Source organism: Lontra canadensis, unplaced genomic scaffold (assembly GCF_010015895.1).
Source record: "Lontra canadensis isolate GAN:19392208 unplaced genomic scaffold, GSC_riverotter_1.0 scaffold66, whole genome shotgun sequence".
Taxonomy (NCBI): Eukaryota; Metazoa; Chordata; class Mammalia; order Carnivora; family Mustelidae; genus Lontra; species Lontra canadensis.
The window spans coordinates 10494057-10518241 of NW_022631060.1; the positions used below are offsets into that span (position 1 = coordinate 10494057).

The following is a 24185-nucleotide window of genomic DNA, read 5'->3' on the forward strand; positions in this document are numbered from 1 at the left end:
CCAGAGCAGCTGTGGAAGGTGGCACATGGCTTTGTCTGGAGCTGGCTGGAGGAGGCCCAGCAGGGCCCAGATATGCCCCCCAGGGAGGGAGCCCCGAGTTACCTTCTGGGGAGCAGCTGCAAGGCCCAGGGGCGGCCCCTCCCACTCCCTTTCCGCCCCAAACCTCTCCTGGGTATTGGTGAGGTAAGGAATCAGGGCATCGTGGAAAGTCTAGGAGAGAAGGAGCACAGAAGTCAGCCAGGAACCCTGAAGACCACTCTGGACCGACACATTTTGGTGGGCACAAGACTGGGTCTAGGGGGCCTGTGTATCTCTCCCACATATCACTGTCCAGGAGTGCCCCCCCACCCCATGCAGGCCCTGCTCTGGGTACTGGGGGGGGGTCACGGGAACAGCACAGAGACAATGTCCTCCCTCTGTATGGAGTAGCTGGACACTCGGTCTCTCCAGGCTTTAGGCCACCAGCGGTCCCTTCCCTGCTCAGGGAAAGCCCAGGGTCTCCGCCTGGCTGGCACCTGCCCCAGCCAGACACAACCGGTGGCCATGTCACACTACTGAGCCCTCTCGCTGTCCACACTGCGGCTGGCTTTGTAAGTGCCCCTGTGGACAAAGCAGATAGCCCCCTCCGAGGCTGTTTTCTCACATCTATATCTGAACATCACGACACATGTAGTCTTGTGGGCAGTGGGGACCCAGGGGGACACCAGCTGGGACCACCTTTGAGCGCATGTGGTGTCCAGCCCATCAGAGCCCAGCTGCCCCGTCTGAGATAGCGGCCCACCAGCAGGGAGGTGATAATGCCCCGAGTGAGGGCCCCACTCTGGGGCCTGCGCGGTGCGTGGGCATGGACCTGCACACCTGGGGGCAGATTCTGAAGGTAGGGGTGTTTGCCGGCTTCCCTCCTGGCTCCAGTCCTCATAGCTGGAACCGAACCAGGTGAATCCAGTACAAATGTGGGCAACGGCCGGTGTGGAGGCAGGGCGAGGCCGTGGTCCTTCATCTGTGGCCATCAGGCTGACGGGGGTGGGAGGGTGATGGCTGAGTCAGGGTCCTGATTGATTTGGTGGTCACAGAAAAGATGGGGATTCCAGTCCTGCCTGCCATGGGCCACAGAACACGTTTGCCCGCCTTTAAGTGGGGTAGCCCACAGGACCACTTGAGAAAAAGTGCCCTATAGGCGAGTCCCTTGAGGAAATTTCCTCATTGTTCACATTCTGCTCAAACGTCATCTTCCCAGAGGGGCCTGCTCCCAGCAAGGGTCACCTTCTAGCACATTCTCAGCATGGACCCTCTCCAAAGTCACCTACCCAAACTCCCTTCCTCTTTCATGCCCGCCTGGCCTCTGCCTGGAGAAGTGGACAGGGCCCTCCCCTCCGACAGCAAGCTGGCATGCCTTAGTGACTGGCGGAGGTGGGAGGTCCTGGAGGGCCCAGGGTCACTGTGGCCTCAGTAGGACTGAGCACTGGCCCCAGGGAGGGACTCTCCCGAGGCTGGTGAAGACGACCCCAATCGCTCAAGGTGAGAGACCCTGCTCCTTATGTGATCCCGCCGCCCAGCATCCTTGGAGATGGGCCTGGAGGGGACCGTGGGCCCCCAGAGGACGGAGGACCCCGGATAGGGTCAGGCGGGTGCTGCTCTGGGGAGCTGGAAGGGGGCGCCTAGGAACACTTGGAGACAGGATGAGGTCTGCAGGACGCTGGGTAGAAGAGTGGCTGGCGGAGGTGGAAGAGGAGGCCTGGGCGGAGGCCTGCGCTGCAGCAGGTGCAGTGGGGGGGGCCTGGGAAGGACGGCGCGGCCTCTCGCGGTGCACAGCCAGCGGGTCTGGGGCGGCGACGGAGCCGCGGGCTCGGGGGCTGCCCGGCTGCCGGTCCCCAGAGTCCCAAGCCCGGTCCCCGGCGGCCTCTGCCAGCGTCCACCGCCGCCGCGCCCGCGCACCCCTCGGGCTGCGGCCATCCGGGAACCAGCCGGCCTGCGTGCGCGCCCTCGAGCGGCGTGCGCGGCCCCGCGCGGGGGCCCGGCCCGGATGGCCCCGCCCCGCCCCGGCCCCGCCCCGGCCCCGCCCCGCGCACGCCGGCCGCGGCCCGCGTGACCCGCCGGGTGCAAACAGAGCGGTCAGCTGACTCGGCGGAGTGCGCCGTCATCCCGGCTATAAGCGCGCGGCCTCCCGGCGCTCGGCTCCGACCCCGCCGCCGCCACCATGCAGCCCCCAAGCCTGCTGCTGCTCGTCCTCGGGCTGCTCGCTGCGCCTGCCGCCGCGCTCGTCCGGTGAGGCCCCGCGCGCCCCGGCGCCCTCCGCGCGCCTCGGCTCCGGAATGCGGCCGTGCGCCCGCGCCGCCTCCTGCGGGGCCTCCCCCGCGCCCCCGCGCGCCCGCGCCCCTTCTCGACCTGCTGCCGTGCGGTCTGCCGTGGGGGGCGGGCGGCTGCGCGAGCGAGGGCTGCTGGGGCCCGGGCCGACCGAGCGTCCCCAGGACAGGTGCATCGCGGTCCCTGCGCTCGCGGCCGCGTGCGGAAGCCAGGACCCCCGCGTGCGGCCCGCACAGCCCCAGCGCCCGCTTGGCCGCCTCCTTTGCCGGCTGTGAACTGGGCGTGGTTGCCTCGGTCCGTGCCGGGGGCTCTGGGGCGGGGGACCCTGTGGCGCGGGGAGCCCCCCCGCCCAGCGTCTCAGAGACAGAAGGGAGGTAGCCTAAGGGGAGGGTCTGGGTGAGTGGCCGGGCTGCAGCAGCCTTCCCCACCGGTCCCTGCCTTCGTGAGGACCACACCTTCCTCAGGCCCAGGGCCCTGTCCCCGGTACCAGGGGAGTCCATCCACCACCGGGCCTGGATGCGGCTGAGCCAGGCGGAGGACCAGCACGGCCACCGCCCACCCTCCCACTCTTGCCAGGCAGCCTGCTTTCCCAGATGGGGGGGGGCAGAGGGCCAGCCCCTTCTGGTCCCGCACCCACCCTTCCCCCCGGGGCCTTGGTGCCAGGCCTGGGAAGGCATCCTTGTACCTTTGCCGTGGTCCTTTTGCCCGTGGGCAGGTGGGTGAGGTCACAGAGCTGTGGGAGCTGGCTGGGGGCCAAGTGGGAGTCACCCTTGCCAGGAGGCCACTCGGCGTGGGCTTCACCACGGGCTGTGGCTTGGGGGCACGTAGCCCCAAATGGAGTCTTTGTCAGGAGGCAGCTGTAGGGCTGCGCCTATCCTGGTGCCACCCACAGGCCTCCCCGCCGGGGATGCACGGCCATGGGGAGTGGAGGCTGCGGCTGTGCGGGCTGGGCAGCTGGACCAGAGCCCCTCACACCTCTTCCCGGTCCTGTGGGACTGATGGCACCTGTTTCCTGGGTTACTGGAGGGCGTGTCCGCTTCCTCCAGGCGAGAACTGTGGACTCTAACAGCCTACCAGGTCTTGGGCAAGAGTCCCATCTTCCTGAAGCACGCCCTTGGTGTGCCAGGAAGGGCCAGCTGTGACCTTGAACTCCCAAATCGCCTGGGCTGGGAGGGCCTGCCGTCCAAGGGTTGGAGTGTGCTCAGGGGTGCTTTCCTGTCCCCTGCACCGTCAGAGCTGGGAGCAAGCTGAAACCCAGGAGCAAGATCCCAGGCCAGGGAGGGACCCACATGCAAAAGAACCGGCCACCTGACCTCAACCCCGTGCTCTCTGCCCAGGCAGACCGCCAAGACTGGGAGGGGCTGGCACTGGGGGAGCCGTGGGCATCTCAGGGGAAGGCAGACCCAGAGGCAGAAACCTCCACCACCCCAGGGCAGGCCTTGCCTTCCTGGGGTCTGCACCGCGATGAGGACAGAAGACGCACTGGCAGGAAATGAATTCACTACTGCGAGGGCCCTTGAGGGAAACAGGGTCACACTGAAGGATGGCCAAGGAGGGCTTCTCAGAGGTGGTGGCATCGAAGTCCCATCTGATGACCAGGCATAGCCTGCCCCGGAGGCCAGGCAGGGAAGTGGGCAGCACCTCTGCATGGGGGCTCCGTGGATATTTGGATATCCACGCATATTTGGAGCGCAGGTGAATGGGTTCCCTCAGAGAGCACGGGGCAGGTGTGACGGATGGGCACCCATGTCCTAACGGACCCCACGGGCCGCTGTCCCAGGAGGGACTGGAGGAGGCACAGACTGGGGACAAGGGATGGGGGAGGGTACGGAGCAGTCCGGTGGGAGAGGGAGGCAAGCCCTGATGAGCCCCTCTTCCTCCTCTTGACAGAATCCCGCTGCACAAGTTCACCTCTGTGCGCCGGACCATGTCGGAGTTGGGGGGGCCCCGTGGAGGATCTGATCGCCAGAGGCCCCATTTCAAAATACGCCCAGGGGGTGCCCAGTGTGGTGGGCGGTCCCGTTCCGGAGGTGCTCAAGAACTACATGGACGTGAGTATGGGGCTTGTCCTCTCGGGGCGCGGGCTGGGTGGACAGCAAGCCCCGGTGAGGACGGAAAGCTCTGAGTGAGTGGGCAGGAAGTCCCTCTCCTCAGCACCTTGTGGTTTTGCAGGAGTCACCTGCTTCGTGGGGGGAGGGGCTTCTGCCCAGCTGGGTGCTCCTCCCACTACCCCTGCCCCATGAGGACTCCCATGAGGGGCCTGGCCCTGGGGGGCGGGGCATGCAGGGAGGTGGGGGTGCCCTTGGCTTCTCTGTGATCTCTCCCTCTGCGTCCCACTGACTGTCAAGGGCATCAGGAGCTGTCTTGTTCTTGAGGCCAGCCTGTGGGCGTGGGGGACAGGGTCACGGGCTACAGATAAGTGAGCTGGGCCCACGGCCATCAGCTGGGTATGGAGGAGCCCAAATCAGACTCAGGCCCCAAGGGGCTGCGGGGTCCTTGTGCTCGGGTCACCCGGGCCTCCCTGTCCAGGCCTAATTAATGGCTCTGGAGTTCTTTTGTTTCTGCCTGTCCTGCTGGAAGGCCTGGTGCTCCCCGTGACCCTCTCCTGCCTCCATCCCTCCTTCCTCATTGGTCAGCAGCCAGTGCTGATCGCACCCAGTGCTCCTCGAGGGGCAGACAGGCTTGGAGTCCGGACATGCTGTAAGCCCCATACCGAGCCAGGGCCGGGTCGGCCTGGTCCCAGCTCGGGGTCAGGTCCTGGGACCCCGCCTGCACCTCTGGGGTGGCCCAGGTGGCGTCTTCCTGTGTGGCCCGCCCCCGTGTGGTGGACCTAGGTCCTTGCTGCTGTCCAGACACTGGTCCACCTGGGGTTGGGACATGTGGCCATGCCCTCTGTCCTGTCTGGCCGGAGCACCCGCCGTGCCAGGAAGCTGTGGCCTCACAGGCATGTGACTGGGCTGGGGGGGGCATCTCTCTCAGGGCCTGACCAACCAGTTCCTGATCCCCTAGTGCAAGCTCTTGTGTACACACACACACACACAAACACACACACACGGGGATTTGCTGAGTCATCCCCAGCCCCCCCAAATCTGGACACTTATTCCGGGTCATGAGGCAGTAGCTGCTGCTTCTCCCTGGAGCCAAGTGGCAGGAGACACAGTCCTGCAGGGACTGGAGCCGGAATCCCTTAGTGACCCAGGGCCCAGCCTCCGTCCCCGGAGAAGGGGCGCCCAGACAAGTAGGGCCCAGGGGACCCCAAGCCCACGTCTCCCATCCAAGCCACCGTGTCCTCTGACCTGGGAGAGCCCCAGTGACCGGGTTTCCCTTTGAGGGTCCGAGGGGCATGTGCCCTCTTCATGCTCACCTGGGCCATGGCTCAGCCGCCCCGGGCTTCCCACAGGCTGCCCTCCTCCCCCGTGTACCGATGAAGAAACTGAGGCCCTGGGTGCGAAGGCAGGGTGTCTTGGCAGGGAGAGATCTGAGCCAACACTCTGGCCTCCAGGGTGTACCTCCTCTGGCTGTCCTCATGCCTCTGCCTAGGAGCCCACCAGGCTTGGTCTGGTGGAGCAAGGGCAGGATGGGAATGAGGTCCCAGAGGCAAGCCCTGACGTGCCCCCCTGTTGTGGGGAGGTAGTCACCTTTGCTGGGGGCCTGGGGCAGAGGTGTCTTCCTGGCAAGTCCTCCGGGGCCCCGGGGCCCGCCGAGCCGCTGTGACTGCTGGTCTCACCTTTTAAATGGGGTGGTCGTCCCCCACCCTCACGTGGTCAGGCAGGAACCCGCAGCGCCCAGGGGTGTGAGGACCAAGGGCGGCGGAGGGGCGGAAGCGGAGCCCGGGTGTCCGTCCTCTGGCCTGGGCCTCGCGGGGTCTGGCCGCAGGCTAACCAGGGGCGCCGGTGCCCGCGGCCCTGACGGACCCCGCCCCCGCGCAGGCGCAGTACTACGGGGAGATCGGCATCGGGACGCCCCCGCAGTGCTTCACGGTCGTCTTCGACACGGGCTCCTCCAACCTGTGGGTCCCGTCGATCCACTGCAAGCTGCTGGACATCGCCTGCTGTGAGTCTCCGCGCGGCCTCTGCAGCGGGGGTGGGGGCGGGGCCCAGCCGCCGCCTCGCAGGGAAGCACGCCCCCCACCCCCCCCACCCCGGGCTACGGTCGGGGATGGCAGCTGGAGCTGGCGCCAGCCGGCCGGCCCTGGGCCTTCGGTGGCCCTGCCTCGGCCCCTGTCGGCTGCTGACGCCTTTCGGCCACACTGGGCAGGCCTGGCCCCGCCGCCCTGCCCCAGGGCACCCCACTTTCCAGGGGAACCCGTTCACGCCAGCCTAGCTTTGAGTCTCTGGGACTGTGGTGGCAGAGGATGGGGCAGGCCAGGCCCGACCACTGCCGGCCAACACCAAGCCTGGGGTCACGGGTCTGGCCCGATCCGGGTGGATGGCCTGGTGGGGGGCTCCACGGCGGGGGCCGGGCGGCGGGCTGACGGGCTTCTCGGCCGGCGCAGGGGTGCACCACAAGTACAACAGCGGCAAGTCCAGCACCTACGTGAAGAACGGCACCAGCTTCGACATCCACTACGGTTCCGGCAGCCTCTCCGGGTACCTGAGCCAGGACACCGTGTCGGTGAGTCCCTGCTGATGCCCGCCCTGGGCCCCAGGGCGCTCCGAAGGCGTGGTGACAGCCCCCCAGGGCAGGGCCTCTGAGGCGTGAGCAGGAGCGTTGGGGGGCGGCGGTTGGCTGGGCTGGGCTCAGGCAGCAGACCTGGTCCCGTGCGTTTCTGGGGGTACGTGCACCGTGACAGCCTGGAGGGCTGTAGGGAAAGTGGGGCCACGAGGCCGTGGGTGCGAGAGCCGTGGGCCGGTCTGGGATCAGGACCCAGAAGTGATTCAGATGAGGCTCCTCCTTGGGTCACGGCCGACAGCCGGGTGGGGGGGCCGGTTACAAGGGACTGACTTCTGTTCCAATGCCTTGGCCACTGGGAAGGGAGGGCAGAGATGTGCCGGGAGTCCCCATAGAGGACACTGGAGGTCCCTCTGGGTACCGTGCCTGCCTCAGAGTATCTTTGGGGTGAAGCAGGTGGGCAGGCCCTGGATGGATGTGCCCGCGCCTCTGTGAGACCTCTTAGCGTGCAGCCACCAGAAGGGTCAGGACTGAGAGTTCTGGGGGCAGAGGAGCAGAGCGGAACACGGCACAGGCCCCGGCCCCGCAGCCTCTGGCCCCCGGCCCCAGCAGGACTGGAAGGCGACGGGGCGTGGTGGCTGCGGCCCCTCCTGCAGCGACACTGCCCCTCCCCGGACCCACCTGCCCTGTTGGGTCTCCTCCTGATCTCTGTGGCCCAAAAGAGGATGTTGGCTAGTACACTGCCCTGTTCCCGCTGTCAGGGTGTCGGCCCCAAACAGCCGTTTGTCCCCACATCCTGCTCTGTGTTTGTCAGCTGCTGCCTGGCCTGTGGTGGGGGAGGGGTGGTGTGGCCTTGAGTCTGCTGAGTTGGGTCGTAGGGTTGGGTCATGGGGTTCCAGTAGCCCAAGGTCAGGAGCCGGCCTGGGTGGGGCTGGCCTGGAGCCAGAAGGTCAGAGCTGAACCCAGAGCCCAGAGCCCAGCCATCTGTTAACTCTGATGGAAACTCTGTGCTGAAGACCTTGGAATCCTGTGTCCCTTTTCTCAGCTGTGTCCCCACCCACTGTTGCCAGCCTTTCTTTCTGGGCTTTGTGCGAGGTCGCAGGTGATGACTGGGGCTTGTACGCATGCACACGCGGGGCCCCGGGGGTTGGGCTCCGAGGTTCGCATGGCCCACTGACCATCCCCCTCGGCCCACAGGTGCCCTGTAAGTCGGGTCTGTCGAGCCTGGCTGGTGTCAAGGTGGAGAGGCAGACGTTCGGGGAAGCCACCAAGCAGCCGGGCATCACCTTCATCGCGGCCAAGTTCGACGGCATCCTGGGCATGGCGTACCCCCGCATCTCGGTCAACAACGTGCTTCCCGTCTTTGATAACCTGATGCAGCAGAAGCTGGTAGAGAAGAACATCTTCTCCTTCTACCTGAACAGGTGGCGTGGGAGGGGCTCGGGCCCCTGTCTCCTCCCCATGCCTCACCCCTCCTCCCACCTCTGCGGGGCTCAACGCTGGGGGCTTGGGCTGCCTGCCTCCCCTCTAGGCACCAGGCTGCGGCTCCTGACGTGCAGCCTCTGATCAGGAAGGGAACTGGCCACTCCTTTACAGACGAGCGGGGAGCCCTCTGGACAGGCTGTGGGGCTGGGGCTTCCTGTCAGGAGCGGCTCGGGCTGTGGGCCCAGGGTCTCGCTCCGTGGGCCTCCCTCCCAGAGAGCCAGACCCTGGTCAGGGCTCATGGTCAGTCAGCCCGGGCTTCCCTGGGTCTGATGGTGGGCGATGTGGCCCCAGAGTCACTGACGGCCCAGAGGGAACAGAGCCACAAGCTCCAGTCTGTGGCCAGACCTCCAGAGGTGAGGGGCTTCCCAGAGGAGGTGACCCCGGTGGGGCCCTCAGTGCCAGATGCTGCTAGAGGGAACCACGGCCTGGGGTTGATGGTGGGGAGCGGCCCCCACCAGCCGCCGCTTGGCAGCCGAGCCGAGTGTCCCAGTGGCCTTGGCCCTACACGGAAGGGTGGGTGACCTGTGTGCTGTGCCCTCGAGAAGGGGCCCCCGGTCTCCCTCGCGGCAGTGCCACAGGTTCCGATGAGGGTGTGCCAAGGACGGATGTGGGTAGCCCACTGACCGCTGGTGGTCACTGCGCCGCACACCCCCTCCTCACCCTCGGGGTCTAGCCCCACGCACTCCGGCCGAGTGCCCACCCAGAAGCCTCCCCTCTTGCCCGGCTCCTGCCCTCAGCGTGGGGGCCACCCTCAGGGGTAATTCAGCAGCCACGTGAGGCAGAGCCCCCTGCCAGACCCCACGCTGCTGAATGGGGTGGGGTCTTTCCCATGAGCCCTCGGGCCCAGGCTCAGGCCTCCCTGGGTGAGGCGTAGAGGGGCAGGGCAGCAGGTGGGGAGCAGATGGGAGCCAGCCGTGTGGTTTCCATGCTGGGATTTCAGGGGTGAAGCCTGGGGGAGGGCGGGAAGACAGGGTTTGACCTGGTGTTTCTGAGTGGGGCCCGGCCGGGAGGAAGGTGGTGCGTTCCAGCGCTGAGTCTAGAGCAGTGTGGAGGTGGGAGCAGGGCCGGCAGTGCAGGCTGTGTGCGGGAAAGCTGAGAGGTGAAGGGGAGCAGGAACGGTTGTGTGAGGGCAAGGGCATCCTTGCGGACAGTAGGTACAAAGGCCCTGGGGCAGGAATGAGTGGGCTCGACTCTCCGTGCTGTCCCGTGCCTCCCCCAGAAGCCTTCCCTGGTTGGTTTTTCTCAGGCAGCTGCAGTCCCCTTCCTTGGCTCCTAGCTTTCACTCCCCCTGCCTGCTCGCCTGACCTCGGCCTTCCTCACCGGCGGGCCGGGCACCTCTGCAGGCCTCACCGGGTGTGGGATCGCAGCCCTGCCCCCACAGAAGGGAGCCCTTTCCCTTCTCTGCTCCCTCCGGGTTTTCCCGTCTCTGCAGCTCCACCTGTTCCTGCTGGCTTGACCCCGTGTGTGCCTGTCCTGCCAGCAGTCAGGCTGGACCCACAGGGCGGGGGTGGGCAGCCCGCACCCAGGAGCAAGTGCCGCTGACTCGATCCTCTCTTCCCCCAGGGACCCCGGCGCGCAGCCCGGGGGTGAGCTCATGCTGGGCGGCACAGACTCCAAGTACTACAAGGGTCCCCTGTCCTACCTCAATGTGACCCGCAAGGCGTACTGGCAGGTCCACATGGAACAGTGAGTGCTGGGCGGGGGGCCGGAGCTCGGATCCGTGGGGAGCCTGGTGTGCGGGGCCCTGCCCAGCTGCCCGCTCAGCTGGCCTGCGGGTAGCTACAGCCCTCGGGCCCCTGGCCCTGGGTGTCCGTTCCCACCTCCTGGTGCCCACCTGTGCTCCTGGCCCCTGGCTCTGACCCTGCGCTTGCGATCTCGAGGCCGGCAGTTAACCCGCCCTTGACCTCTTGAGTCCGTGCCGCCACTGCGCACAGCCAGAGAGGGGAAGGCAGGGTCCCAGCAGGGCTGCAGCCCTGGAGGTAGGACTGTCCCCCAAGGCCCGCCCTGAGCCCGAGCCCAGGCCGGCGTGCTCACGCCCCTCCCCTGCAGGGTGGATGTGGGCAGCAGCCTGACCTTGTGCAAGGGGGGCTGCGAGGCCATTGTGGACACGGGCACGTCCCTCATCGTGGGCCCTGTGGACGAGGTACGAGAGCTGCAGAAGGCCATCGGGGCTGTGCCGCTGATCCAGGGCGAGGTGAGCAGGCCGGGCCGCGGGGACGGGGTGCCCCCGCCGCCCCCTCAGCGCTCCCGAGCTGCTCCATCTTCTCTCCCTCAGTACATGATCCCCTGTGAGAAGGTGTCCACCCTGCCCGAGGTCACCCTGAAGCTGGGCGGCAAACCCTACAAGCTGTCGTCCGAGGACTACACGCTCAAGGTCAGCGGGGGCCGGGGCGGGGCGGGGCGGAGGCCTTTGGGGCTGCGGGCCGGGCGCTGACCACAGCGGCCGGCCCAGGTGTCGCAGGGCGGGAAGACCATCTGCTTGAGTGGCTTCATGGGCATGGACATCCCCCCGCCCGGCGGGCCGCTCTGGATCCTGGGGGACGTCTTCATCGGCTGCTACTACACCGTGTTCGACCGGGACCAGAACCGTGTGGGCCTGGCCGAGGCCACCAGGCTCTAGCTGCCCGCCCGCTGGGGAGGAAGGGGTCTGGCAGGAGGAGGCCGGCCGCCCCCGCCCTCCCGGCCACCCCTGCCGCACACACTCACGCTCAGACTCACACTCACAGCCCAGCTCTGCAGGCACCAGGCTCTCGGGCTGCCGTTTTGTTCTGTGGTTTCCCTGGCCTTGGCGTCTCTGTCTGTCTAGTAGAGGGCGGGGTGCGGGGCAGCAGCCACTAGGCTGACCCCGAGTCGAGCCACGTCACTAACTGGGAAGCCCCAGTCTGGCTTGGCTGCCTGTCGTCCTGCACCTGGGACCCCCCCCCACCTGCCCCCAGCCCGTGCCTCGGGGGCCTGGCTGCTCAGGCAGGACTTCTGGACTGAGCCCCCACCCCGGGCCAGGCTGTTCTCTGGGCTTTTCACCCGCCTGGCCTGGGGTCCAGAGCGGGGAGCTGCTGGCCCGTCTTCCCACGTGGCCCATCGTGGAAGGGGCATGCCGAGGCCTAAGGACAAGCAGGAAGGGGTTGGAAGGGTCAGGACTCAGGGACAGAAGGCAGCCTTGTGATGCCTTTGGGGTCCTGGGGCTCGACCCCATCTAGGAGGGCGTTTGCTGGTGCCGGGTTGGGGAAGAAGGGGAGGAGGGGGGCTGGTGCCACCTTCTGTGAGCTTTTCCCCTCTTGCGTGACCAGGAGCCAAAGTGAACGTGGAAATACAGTTGTCTGGGCCTCTCTTTTCTGTGTTGGCGTGTTTTGTTGGGTGGGAAGGGCGGTTCTAAGTCTGGCCGTGGGAAGGAGCTGGAGTGGCTGGTGTGAGGCCGTGGTTCCCGAGGGCTGACTCACAGCCAGGCGGGGGGGCAGGGGGAATCTTTGGAGGTGCCTGGCTCCCAGCCCCCAGCCCCCCTGCCCTGCATGGAGGATCCTGGAGGCACGAGCTTGCTGCCCAGCGTCGCCGGCGGAGGCCTGGCGCGTCCTGAGGGCTGGGGCCTGGAGCCGCAGGATGTGGCCTTGGCAGGAGGGTTAGGGTGGGGCCGGGCGAGGTTGCCAGGGCCTGCTCTGCTCTGGGCACGGGTCGAGGGGAGTGGCCCAGGTACGTGTCTGCCATGCTTCCCCGGACATGTCCATCAGCAGCGGGACCCCGGTCTTCCCCAGCCCCCTGACCCCCATGAGAGCCCAGGACACGAGCCGGCGCAGGGCTGATGGCGAGTGGACAACCTGCCTCCCTTCTGGGCCTCCTGGCCGCATCTGGACGCCGTCTCTGTGCAAAGCAAGCCGATGTGGAGCAGGCCAGCCTGGGGGCCCGAGTCTCGGGGTTCAGGGGTCCCAGTTGGGAATCCCCTCAGGCTGCAGTGACCTCCCCGCGGATCTGAGGGGGGCTTGGGCTCATCAGCCCAGAGGCAGCCGCACAGCCAGGAGGTTTGAAGGGATGAACAGGAGTTTGTGAGCCACTGGGACGATTCCCACTGGGATCAGCGACTCTGGACACTTGCCTGGAGACCCCCACCCCGCCAGCCCCGCAGGTGTAAGGGAAATGGCAACTACGACAGATGTCAACGTTCTGGGGCCTTCCCGGCTGTCACTGGCCTGGCTGTCACTGGCCTGGCCCTAGGAGGGGCAGGGACTGCACCCGAGAGCCAAGCCCTAGCTGGCACCTTCAACAGACATTCGACCAGATTTGCAAGGAGGCTTATAAACACGTGCCCTGTGTTCCCTGCACTGGAAACATGAGCAGGGAGCCGGCAGGGCTGCTGGGGAGACGCTGTCCTCCAAGCCTTTGTGCCCTGGGACACCTGGAGTCAGAGCCGGCCAGGAAGGAGACAGCCCCGCCCCACCCCCACCTCCAGTCCCTGCTGGCTGCCCTGCGACCTGCCTCTGCCTGCCAGGGCCTTGGAGGGCAGCTCCCACGCTGCTGGCCCTGACATTGTGACCCTCAGCTCGGGGCCACCTCCACCCCCTCTCTGGAACGTGGGGGCGAGCACAGCAGGGTGGCCCTGTGCCCAGGCTGAGCCTCCAGCCCCCAGCCGGCCACGGATCCGGGTGCCCATGCTCGAGCCCAGGGCCAGGACAACTGCCCTGGGCTGCTGGCTGGGATCCTCTGGACCCTAGTGTCTGACTCCCGGCTCAGATCCAGCTCTGTGACCCAACCGCAGGCCTCTAGTCTGACTCGAGAAGGTGGGTGATGATAGGACGCTCCACGCCAGGGCGCTGGCCCATCCCCACGGGGAGCTCAACACCCGGCCCCACTCCCGGCCGGCTGGCTGTGCTCTGCACCAGTCCAGCAGGCCCCGGTGGGCATTTCCTGCCTCTACCCTTGCCCGGAGGACGCCCGGCATGAGTAGAGCGCCTTCCCTCACCCTGGCCAGCGGGAGCTAAGGCTCCCTCCCCTCACTCCTGCCGCTCTGGGTTCTGGGGCCCTGAGAGGCAGCCTCAAGGCTGTATGGAGCAGAGGGCCCCGACCCCACCCTGGGACCTGGGGCAGGCCCCTGGGGCAGGCATCCCTCCCCTGCTGTCTGAGGATTAGCGGACTCCTGTGCCCACCAGCCCTGCTGGCCACTGCCTGCAGCAGCCTGGGCTGAGCCCGTGCAGGTGGGGCTGGGCCAGCTGCCGGTGAGCTGGGGGCGTGGTGCGAGCTCCTCACGTCTGGCGCCATCTGAGACCTCCCCGGGGTGCGGGCCATGTGTGGCCCTTGGGAAGGGGCCGGTGGGTGCGGTGTGAGGGAGAACTGAATCCTCGTCCCCACCACCGTCCCCATCCTTGCTCATGCCTGTGGGCTCTTGGACAGGGCCGGGCCAGGCCCTGCCGAGGGTATGGCCAGGATGGGGGTGCGGCCCTGGTTCTAGGGACCTCTCCCGCTCACGGGGCTTTCATCAACCTCCTGGAGGTCCCTGGGGTTCCAGACAGCCATGGAGGAGGCTGGACCAGGGTGGCTGGGGGCGGGGCTGGCAGGGGAGGACTCTGGGAGGAGCTGGGGCCTGTCCAGCGAGGGGGTTCCCAGAAGGCCTCAGACTCAGAGGTTTGGGGAGAGCAGGGCTCGGCAGAGGCCCGGGCATAGGCGGGTGAGCACTGCCCCTGAGAAGACCCGGGCTTGGAGGAGAGGCTCCTGGAGATGGAAGAGGCAGGTCGACTGGTCAGGGAGCAGCCAGGGCCTCTGAGGGGACAGGGGCTTTGGGGAAGCAGGGGAAGGAAGTGTAGGGCTACCACACACAGGCGCAGCTTCTGGGGGGCTTTGGAGGGTCTGGGGTCTGTGGAGGCTGGTGGGCTGGTGAAGAGGGCCCTTGCACGGGGAGGGGAGGGGCTTCGGGAGAGGCGGAGAAGGTTAGAGCTTCCTTTTCCCTTGCTGATGGGACTCACTGGGACTTTTGCGGGAAGGAGAGGTCATCTCGGGACAAGTGTGAGAGAGCAGGAGGGTGTAGAGTGACTGGAGGCTCCCAGAGGGGGCTGGGGCTGCGGCTGGGCGGGGGGCGTTGGCTGGAGGAAGGGGCATCTGCCAGGGTTGCGGCCCAGGTGGGACAGGCAGGACTGGCAGAGAGACATGGGAAGGTGAGTGGACTTGTCCCCACAGAGACAAGTGCCATTAGGAGCTTGGAGAACATCTGGCTCCATGGGCAGAGGGGGCCAACCAGTGAGAGATCAGGGCCTTCAAGACTGGACTCGTGAGGGCTGCAAATTCAGGAGGTCAGGCTGAGGGGTCTGACCTGGGGTGCGTAGGGTCAGATCCGGAAAAAGGGGATCAGGAGTTTTTGTGGGGTCAGAAAGGATGGGGCTGCTTGGGGGCCACCAAGGTTCAGGGACGGCTGGATTTGATAGCCTCTGGGGCTAGGGCCTCTGTTAGGGGCCGGGCTGTGCAGAGCTGGGTGTGGAGTGGGGCTCAGAGAGATGCTCCATTTGGGGGCCTGGAGCCTGCAGGGTGGGCTGGGGATGGGAGTGCACAGGCACAGGAGAGCAGATGGGGGCTGGGCTAGGTGCCCGGATGTGCTGGGGAGGAGTACAGGTTGGGGTCCCTGGGCTCTGTGTAGGGTGGGGGCCCCGCCAGGCCAGCACTAGTTCTTGAAGAGGGATGAGGACTGAGACGTGGGGAGGGGAGGGACTGGGCATTGGGAGAAGGGGCAGCGGAAGGGAAGGGGTTCAGACAGCCGTCTTGGTGGATGCGGGTGGGGCGGGGAGGACAGCGGGAGGATGAAGGGTCTTCCTCCTGGAGAGACAGTGGGGAGAGAGGCTGGGGGGCCAACAAGAGGGAGGGGGAGGGAGGCAGGGGAGGCTCAGCATGGGGACACCGGGTGGCACTGTAGGAGGACCCATCCCCGCCCGGCTCTGTAGCCCCCGAGGGTCCGGCTTCCTTCGGGTGCCCGCGGCCCCCACCCTGCGGGCGGGAGGAGGCGGGGAGGTGGCTGCGCCCGCCGGCACCGTGAGTCAGGCTCCGGCTGCAGCGGCGCGGCCGGCCTGGCGCTGCGGAGAGAGCGCAGGAGCGGGGACAGCGGCGCCGCCAGCCAGGAGCGCTCCCCCCGCCGAGGCTGGGCTGCCGGGACGCGGAGCGCCGGGGCAGACAGCGAGCCGCGGGCCGGCGGAAGGACGCGCAGACCGCGGCGCAGGGGTTGGCCCAGCCGCCAAGGAGTCACCAGCAGGTGAGGGCGCAGGGCGCACCGTCTATGCGGCCTCAGCAGCCCTGGGCCGGGTAGCCAGGTGACCGCAGACCCCCCGGGGTGGGGGGAGGGCGCAGGGCGCTGGGGTGCCTTGGTGCCTGCCTGGAGAAGTGTGCGTTTTGCTGAGTGTCCTTGTGCGTCTGTCTGTGGCGCGGGCTTGGGGGCTCCCTGCGAGCAAGCGTTTGGGGTCCCAGCAGCCGCTCTGGGCCAGCGGTTGGGGGCGGGGACAAAGCACACGGGTTTGGGGCTCCCGCAGTGGCCATTTCCATCCCCCGGCGATTGCGTCCGAGCCTGTGTGGCTGTGTGTGTCCACGCTGCGTGTCACAGTGCAGAGCTGTTTACCTGGAAGCATCTGAGCGCAGGGGTGTGCCCCGGGGTCTGGAGAGCCTTGGGGTCCAACGTGTCAGCTGTGCCTGCCGGTGCTGGGAGAGCTCTGCTCATCCTGCCAGACCGTGGCTGAGACGCTGTCATTGTGGGTTTGCATGTCCTGTGTGTGCCGGGGCTCTGTGTGCTCTGTTTGTTGCACAGCCTGTCGGCTGGGGCATTGCTGGGCATAGGGGGGTGTTGCTGTTGTGTGTCAGTGGGTGAGTGTTTGTGCGCAGACGGCAAAGTGAGGAAAAGCCCCCGGTGCTCCTGCCAAGGCTGCTGGGAAGGGCTTTGGCATCGGGGTGGCTGGGGCGGGTGGGTGAGGCAGGTGGCAGGCGGGCAGCTGGCTGCCTCAGTGGGGATTTCCGTCTCCTTTGGCGCCGCTTGTGAGTCTGCAGAGGAGATGCTGCAGGACACCGGGGCAAGCCCTGCAGGGCGGGCAGGACCCAGCACGTTCTTCCTCTCCCCCTCCCTCCAGGCCCAGGGCCCCGGCCAGTGCCCAGCCCCGCTGGGAGCCCCGGCCAGCACCACGGACGGCGCCCAGGAAGCCCGAGTCCCCCTGGACGGGGCCTTCTGGATTCCAAGGCCCCCGGCAGGCTCACCCAAGGGTTGTTTTGCCTGCGTGTCCAAGCCCCCAGCCCTGCAGGCTCCTGCGGCCCCAGCCCCTGAGCCCTCAGCGTCGCCCCCCATGGCACCCACCCTGTTCCCCATGGAGTCCAAGAGCAGCAAGGCGGACAGCGTGCGGGCCTCGGGCGCCCCCCAGGCCTGCAAGCACCTCGCCGAGAAGAAGACCATGACAAACCCCACCACGGTCATCGAAGTCTACCCAGACACCACCGAGGTCAACGATTACTACCTGTGGTCCATCTTCAACTTCGTCTACCTCAACTTCTGCTGCCTGGGCTTCATCGCGCTTGCCTACTCCCTCAAAGTGAGTGGGGCAGGGGAAGGGGCCGGAGGAATGGGGGGCAGGCGGGGGCACCTCGTGGGATCCAGAGACACATAGCTGTTGGCTAGCTCTGAGCCGGCAGGGAGGGGCTGCCCTTCCCAGTCCTGAGCTGCGGAAGCTTCCAGGCTGCCTTGCCAGGCTTGGGGGCCCCGGGCCTGCATTCTCTACCCAGCCAGCTTCCTCCTTGCAGAGTAGACCCAGGGCTCAATGTCCTATCCTCTGGGTGGGGGTCGCCGAGCTGTCCCTGGGGAGGCGGGGATGTAGCCAGCTCCCTGATGAAGACCCTTGGAGCCCTTCCCCGTTGACAGGAGGACAGCATGGAGACCTTCCTCTCCAAGACCCTCCCTGGGGCCCTGAAATCAGGCAGGCGTTCAGAAAGAGCCCACGGTACACAGGGTCTCGATCAAGTCACTGCTTTTTGCCTTCCCTCTCCCACACGGTTTCTAGATAGTCTCTCCTGGTGGCCGGAGTGCCAGGGACAGAGAGCCACAAGCATGTCCCATACACCCCTGACGCCCAACCTGGAGTGGGTACAATTTCCAAAAGCCCCTCACCGCTGTGAGAGGAGCTGGCTGGGAGCCAAGCAGGGTGCCAGGAAGACGGGCCTCATGTCCCCAGGGCAAGGCAAAAAGCAATGGACCAAGATTGCAGGAGAGAGGCTGTGACCCACTCACATTTGAAGTGGGGAGCTCTGTGCAAATGTGTAAGGACTGAAGGGCCCCACAGCCAGGACCCATCTCCCTGTCACTCCGGAAGGGACCGGCTCATGTCTGGCCAGATTGTCACTGTCCCCAGGTTGCGGGTCCAAGCCCAGGTGCACGTCACCGATGGCAGACGCCCAGTGAGGTGGGGGCGGAATGGGGGACCGGAGGGAGGGGAGGGTCTAGGCCAGGGAGGCTGGCCCAGGAAGAAGGGCAGAAGCCTGGCCGGCTCTGCCTCTGTGCATCCTTGAGCGCCCCCACCCCCAGCCTCCTGCGCCCCAGCCACCTGGCTCTCCCCACCTCCTGACTCACCGTCAGGGTCACCCGCCGCCAGGCGCACCTTCGCCTCCAGGCCTGTGCACTGGGCTCTGGGCTCTGCCGTGCGGGGCCCAAGTGAGTGTGAGTGTGCATTATTCACGAGCGTGTGTGCCCCTGTAGCGTGAGTGTGTACGGGTGTGGACGTGGAAGTATAGTTGCATGTGTGAACATGTGTGCGTGTTAGGTGCAGCTGTGTGTGTGAGTATGTGTGCATGTGTGGGTGTATGTGTGACTGTGTGTGTGCGTGTGCGTGCACGAGTGTGTGTGCCTGTGTGTGCTGTGGAGGCCGCAAAGGGAGGGGGGCCCTAGAGATTGGGGGGTGGAGGCCCCAGACCGCCCTCAGCTCTGGCTCCATGGGGGCAGCATTGTGGGGGCAGCTGGCAGGGCTCTGCTTACCCCGGAGGTCCCTTGCCAGGCCCTGACAGCGGCCTGTAGACACGGGTCTGGCGGCATGGGCTCCTGTCCGGAAGCTGTCCCCTCCCCGTCTTGGCTTGGCTGTGGGCTCCGGCTGGCATGAGGCCGGCCCATCTGGTGCAGGTTGTAGGTAGGTCACAGATTTCTGAATGGTGCCGGATTTGCACTGGGGTGGGGGTGGGTAGGAATTAGTGCTTCTGAGGGGCAGACGGGAGCCCACAATGACTCCCCCCCGGGGCTGCTCCCCCACGTCCTTCCTGGGGGACAGCCAGGGCAGGAAAAGCTTGAGGCTTGCAGGGAAGGGGGTGCAAGGTGAGTTGTCTCTGGCCTGAGTGGCGGGGGGTGGGGGGTGGGGGGTGGGGACGGGGCGGGCTGGCTCCAACTCCTGCCCCTGGGAACGCGTCCTCTGTCCAGCCCGCTGCATGTCCCCCAGCCCGCTGCACCCCACCCCATGTGTAGCCAGGCAGGGCCACTTCCGAGGGCGCCTGACGGGCTTGGGGTGGGAAGGCCTGGGCCCGAGTGCCAGCCGGGTCCCTGCGGGCGGTGGGCTCTTGACAGGCGCCTCACCTGAGCGGCTTCCCTCATCCGCTCACAAACCAAACCGAAAAGGAGCAGCGTTCGAGTAAGCACACCTGGGCAGGGCTGAGGCTGGCGTTTGGTGGCTGTGAAAAACCCTGTGTCCCTGTCTGCCTGTGACTGTCCATCCACCCATCACGCTGTCTGTCCGCCCTCTCCAACCACACGGGCCGGGGCGGTTCGGGGCAGCTGGGCGTGCAGCGCGCGGACTGTGAAGCCTCGTGTTGCGGAGCCCCGTGTCCGGGGAAGGCAGAGACACAGGATGTCAGCTCTGCGCTTGCAGTCCAGTCGGCACGAGCGGCTCCTAATGACCCCGGTCCGCCCCCGCCCCGTTAGCCCAGAGTCCTCATCTCACCACTCAAGGCTCTTCAAGATCCATCCTCCGCCATAGCTCACCCTCGCTGCCCGTGCCCTGCCCCAGCCCCCCGGAGCACACCTCAGTCAGCCCGGGCCGCTCCCGCAGCCCCAGGGCTTTCCATCCGCAAAGGCTCTACTGACTCACTCTGGCCGAGCCCCCGCTTCCCAGCAGAGAATCCCCCGCCGCAGGGATGGCCACCGACCCAACCACAGCCATCCTTTCATCGTGCTGTCGCGGGTGCCAAGGCAGGGTTGGCCACGGCAGGGGTCAGAGGGTGCCGTATGAACGGGCGGAGGGATGGAGGACCCCTCCGAGACGGAAGAAGTGCCCCCGTGTTTCAGAAAAAGAATATTTCATTCCTGATTTGGGACGAATTTGGAGCCGGGTGTGGGAGACGGACGGGAGGGGGCATCATTTTCACCGGGCAAGGGGGATAAGGAGACAGGTGTTCCAGGACATGAGGGTGGGGCGATCTGGGAGGGGTGCAGGGCCCCCATCTTCTGTGGGGGACAAGAAGATGGTCCTGGAAAGCCGGACATGGCCATGCAGGGAGGATTTGAAAAATTATGTGAGGAATTTGGATTTCATTGTGTGGAAGACACAGAAGGGAAAGATATGGCCAGAGCTATAAAACCTGCAATGAGTGTGGAGGAAAGGGACAAGAGAAGCCCAGGGGCAGAGCACAGATAGGGTCCCAGTGTGGTGGCCAGGAAAGGAGTGCATGGCATGAGTTAGGGGAAGGATGGGGGGCAGGAGAGGAGGAGCAGATACAATGACATGGTGTCTGCTCAATCTGGCCTAAGAGATTATGGACTTCCCGGTAACAGGAAAGTAAAAGAGGTTGGTTAGGAGGGGCAGTACCGTGCCAATTTTTGTATATACATATTTCCCCATTACTTGCTTTCTGAATATCAACATCGTCCATCCACCCACCCACCCATCTAACTACCCACCCACCTACCCAGCCACCTGCCTATCCAACTACCCCACCATCCATCCACCCACCCACCCATACCCACCCATCCAACCATCCACCTGCCCATCTATCCACCCACCCACCCATCCACCTGCCCATCCAACAATCCCACCATCCATTCATCTACCCACCCATCTACCCACCCATCTACCCATCCATCCATCCATCCAACCATCCAACCGTCCATCCAACCAACCATCCATCTATCCATTCACCCACCCACCCAGCCACCCACCCATCCAGCCATCCAACCATCCACCCATCCACCTACCCCCACACCCACCCATCCATACACCCATCCACCCATCCAACCACTCAACCACCCATCCACCCACCCATCCTACACCTATCCATCCATGCATCCACCCACCCATCCACCCACCCACACATCCACCCATCCACCCATCCAACCACTCAACCATCCATCCATCCACCCATCCACCGAACCATCCACCCAYCCACCCAGCCACCCACCCATCCAACCATCCATTCATCTACTCACCCATCCACCCATCCAACAATCCAACCATCAAACCATCTACCCACCACCCATCCACCCATCCATCCATCTTCCCACCCATCCATCCACCTACCCATCCAACCATCCATTCACTCAACCATCTGTCCACCCACCCATCCAGACATCCACTCATCTAGCCATCCACCCATCCATCCATCCACCTGCCCTTCCATTCACCAACCCACCCACCTATCTATTCACTCATCCAACTATCCAACCACCCACTCAACCATCCATCCATCCATCCACCCACCCACCCAACCATCCACCCATCCAACCATCCATTCATCTACTCACCCATCCACCCATCCAACAATCCAACCACCATCCAAACCATCCACCCACCACCCATCCACCCATCCATCCATCTGCCCGCCCATCCCTCCATCCACCCATCCACCCAACTATCCACCCACCCAGCCACTCAGCCACCCACCCATCCAGTCATTCAACGATCCACCCATCCACCCACCCATCCAACACCCATCGAATCATCCACCCATTCACCCATCCACCCAGCCACCCACCCGTCCGTCCATGCATCCATCCATCCATCAATCCACCCACGATCCCTTATACATCGATCCACCATCTTTTATTGTCTTCAACCCAACCATATAATCACTGAGCCCTCCATTCATCTGTGTTTATATAAGTTCATTATGCTTCCTCCTCCCTTCCCTACTTCTCCCCATCTCATCCCACCATTTTACGTATCAATGCACGTAACTATTAATCTAACCTCAACTTCTAAGTAACTTTCTCCATCTTACTTACCAGCTCTACCTGTCAGCCATCCATCCGTCCATCCTCTGACCTAACACATCAATACACCCACTCATCCTTCCCGCCCTCTGCCATCCCTTCTGCTCCTATAGCTGAGCCATGCGCATCCGTCATCATGTACCTGTCTTCACACTCATCCTTGCTCACTTGCACTCTTTACCCCTTAAGTCGTCTCCTCCATCCATGAGATCCATGCACTATTTTTTCTCTATTCTCCCTCCTTCTCATCTATCCACATACCCAGCTACACTTCTTTGGACTTTGTGGAAGAAAAAAGTGCCGAAGAGAAGGAAATCCTAAGCTTTATCCTGGGTGAGGGTGGCCTCCTCTTCAGGAACTTCTCTTCCTAACCAGAGAATCTTGGAAGTGGGTCCAGCTCTGCCCACAGTCACTGTCTTCCCAGGACTTCCTGGGCTCCAGCTTACTCCCTGTATCTTAACATCCCTTCCTAGAGACTGTAGGGACTACCACTTATTCTGTCTGTGCGTAGTGCCTATTTTCAGGTAATCCCTATTAATTTTAGATTAGGGGCCTCGTTCAGAATAGAGCACACTTACATCCTCCATTGTCTGCTCATAAAACTCTGAGACCAGCTTCCTTCTGTATCTTATGTGTTCACTTATGGATTCCAGCTTTATTGGGATACAGCTGATATGCGGCACTGCGTGAGTCCGATGATGTCTACGGCGTGGCGATTTGACACGCGCACCTGCCGCGTGATGACTGCAGTGAGGCGGCTCGTTAGCACGTCCATCACCACACGCAATTACTGTTTTTGAGGTCTGTAGGTTTTTGGTGGTAAGAACACTTCAGATGCACTCTCAGCAACACTCAGTCAAGTCATAGAGCATTGTTGACAATCCCATTATATTTTAAATAATTTCAGACCTACCGAAAAGTTGCAAAAAGAAATACAAGGAATTCCTGTGTGTCCTTTGCACAGAAGTCCCCGGTACTAGCCTTTTCCTTCTCTCTGGCCACTGGCCTCACCTCCTCCCTCTGGCCTCAGGTCCGGGACAAGAAGCTTCTCAACGACCTGAACGGAGCAGTGGAAGACGCCAAGACGGCCCGACTGTTCAACATCACCAGCTCCGCCCTGGCGGCGTCCTGCATCATCCTTGTCCTCATCTTCCTGCGGTACCCGCTCTCCGACTACTAGGGCCCCGCCGGGCCCCGCCGGCCGTGGAGACAAAGCACTGAGACATGTTCGTTGTCATGCCTGCCGTGATACGGGATGCTGTGTGGTTGGGGCAGTTCAGGGCACGTGCCCTGGAGCCCCCCTAAAGCTGTGACCTGGGCATCGAGGCTGTCAGAAGCTCTGCGCACTACGGGGGCAGGAGCTCGGGGCCAGCCCACCCTCTCTGCCTCCTGACCCTCCGCCTCTGCCCGTGTCTGGGGTCTGTGCGGCTGCACCCTGGCTTCCACTGGCTGCCCTCTCTGGCCTCCTGTGCCCCCCCAAGGCTCCTGGGGCCCCTCTGACCTGACACCTAGCAAGAAGGGCTTCTGTGGGAGCTTCCCAGTTTGGGGGGTACTGCCAGCCTCTGGGGACTCATTCTGTCTTCCCTGACCCCACCTCTCTGAGCTGTGACCCCGCTCGAGCTCTGTGTCTGTGAACTGTCAATAAAGTACCTGTCTGGCCCCAGCCCAGCCTCTGTCCCACAGCCGAGCGGGCACGGGGAATTGACGGCTTTGGGAACCCCACTCTGGCGCTGCCTGGTGGTCCAGGCCCCCAGGGCTGAACCTGCCGAGGAAGTTTTGCTCCGTGACCTGGCAGTCTTCTGCCCATGAGGCCAGCGGACTGAGCTGGGCGTTGGCAGCGGGAGCCCCAAAGACGAGCCCCCCGGAGGGTTTGGCAGCACGAGCACAGCTGCCCATCTGGCCGTAAGTTAGAACAAAGAAAAACAGCGCCTCCCCCCGGAGGGGACAGGCCTCTGTGGCACGGGGTCGGGCTGGTCTGGGGAACGAGGTCGTGCTCCAGGCAGCTCAGGTGCCGAGCAGGAAGGAGGGCGGTCTGCAGACCTGACCCCCGGCCTACGGGCATGCTCAGCAGGGCGGGGATCAGGCGTGATTTGTGGGTTTTGAGGATGGTGCTTTGGGAGCGTCAGGACCTCTTGGGGGGGGACAAGGCGGGGTGCACGGCCCGTGGCATGTGGGCCAGGGCTGGGGGTGTTGGGGGAGGGTCTTTACTATGTCTCAGAGGCGAGGTTGAGGGATTCTGGGGACAGGCTGGGTGTGCAGGTGAGGCGGGCAGGGAGGAGATGGGGGATCCCTGCAGGTCAGACTACACTAATATGGGGACCCCAGGAGGGCCCTGTGGGAGCAGAAAAGCCATCTGGGCTGAAGCCATGGGTTTGGAGGCTCTGCAGGGAGCCCAGGCGGCCTGAGTAGTGCCAGCCAGCGCGGAGCCCGAGGAACACCGCCACTTGTAGGACGGCTGGCAGGAAGACGGGCATCCCCGGGGAAAGGTGAGAGTGTGGGGCGCTGAGGATGGAAAGGCCAGAGGTGCCAGCTGGGTTGAGGGGCCTGTGTTGGGGGAGGAAGCAACAGTGAGGACGTAGCAGTGAGTGTCCATGAAGGGAGAAGAGAG

At 64.7% G+C, this 24185-nt stretch overlaps 2 protein-coding genes across 2 annotated transcripts; both read left to right on the forward strand.

Annotated features, from left to right (window-relative positions):
• Positions 1-2099: 2099 nt before the first annotated feature.
• Positions 2100-11269, forward strand: CTSD (cathepsin D). The gene is given in 10 exon segments (XM_032879788.1): positions 2100-2265; positions 4195-4243; positions 4245-4355; positions 6234-6357; positions 6800-6918; positions 8113-8339; positions 9964-10086; positions 10450-10594; positions 10676-10774; positions 10853-11269. Coding segments are annotated over 10 exon segments (1233 nt in total). The 5' UTR covers positions 2100-2197; the 3' UTR covers positions 11021-11269.
• An 842-nt stretch (positions 11270-12111) lies between these two features.
• Positions 12112-23234, forward strand: IFITM10 (interferon induced transmembrane protein 10). The gene is made up of 4 exons (XM_032879924.1): positions 12112-12196; positions 15405-15616; positions 16479-16931; positions 22608-23234. Exons 1-4 carry the CDS (start codon positions 12112-12114, stop codon positions 22755-22757), a joined length of 900 nt encoding a protein of 299 aa, XP_032735815.1. The 3' UTR covers positions 22758-23234.
• Positions 23235-24185: the final 951 nt, after the last annotated feature.

What these genes read in the sequence shown, in the direction of transcription:
- IFITM10 (XM_032879924.1), top strand. Translation starts at nt 12,112, where the DNA reads ATGTCCATCAGCAGCGGGACCCCGGTCTTCCCCAGCCCCCTGACCCCC. An exon ending in CGCCAAGGAGTCACCAGCAG is followed by an intron (nt 15,617 to 16,478) that starts GTGAGGGCGCAG and finishes CCCTCCCTCCAG; the next exon opens with GCCCAGGGCCCCGGCCAGTG. An exon ending in CGCTTGCCTACTCCCTCAAA is followed by an intron (nt 16,932 to 22,607) that starts GTGAGTGGGGCA and finishes CTCTGGCCTCAG; the next exon opens with GTCCGGGACAAGAAGCTTCT.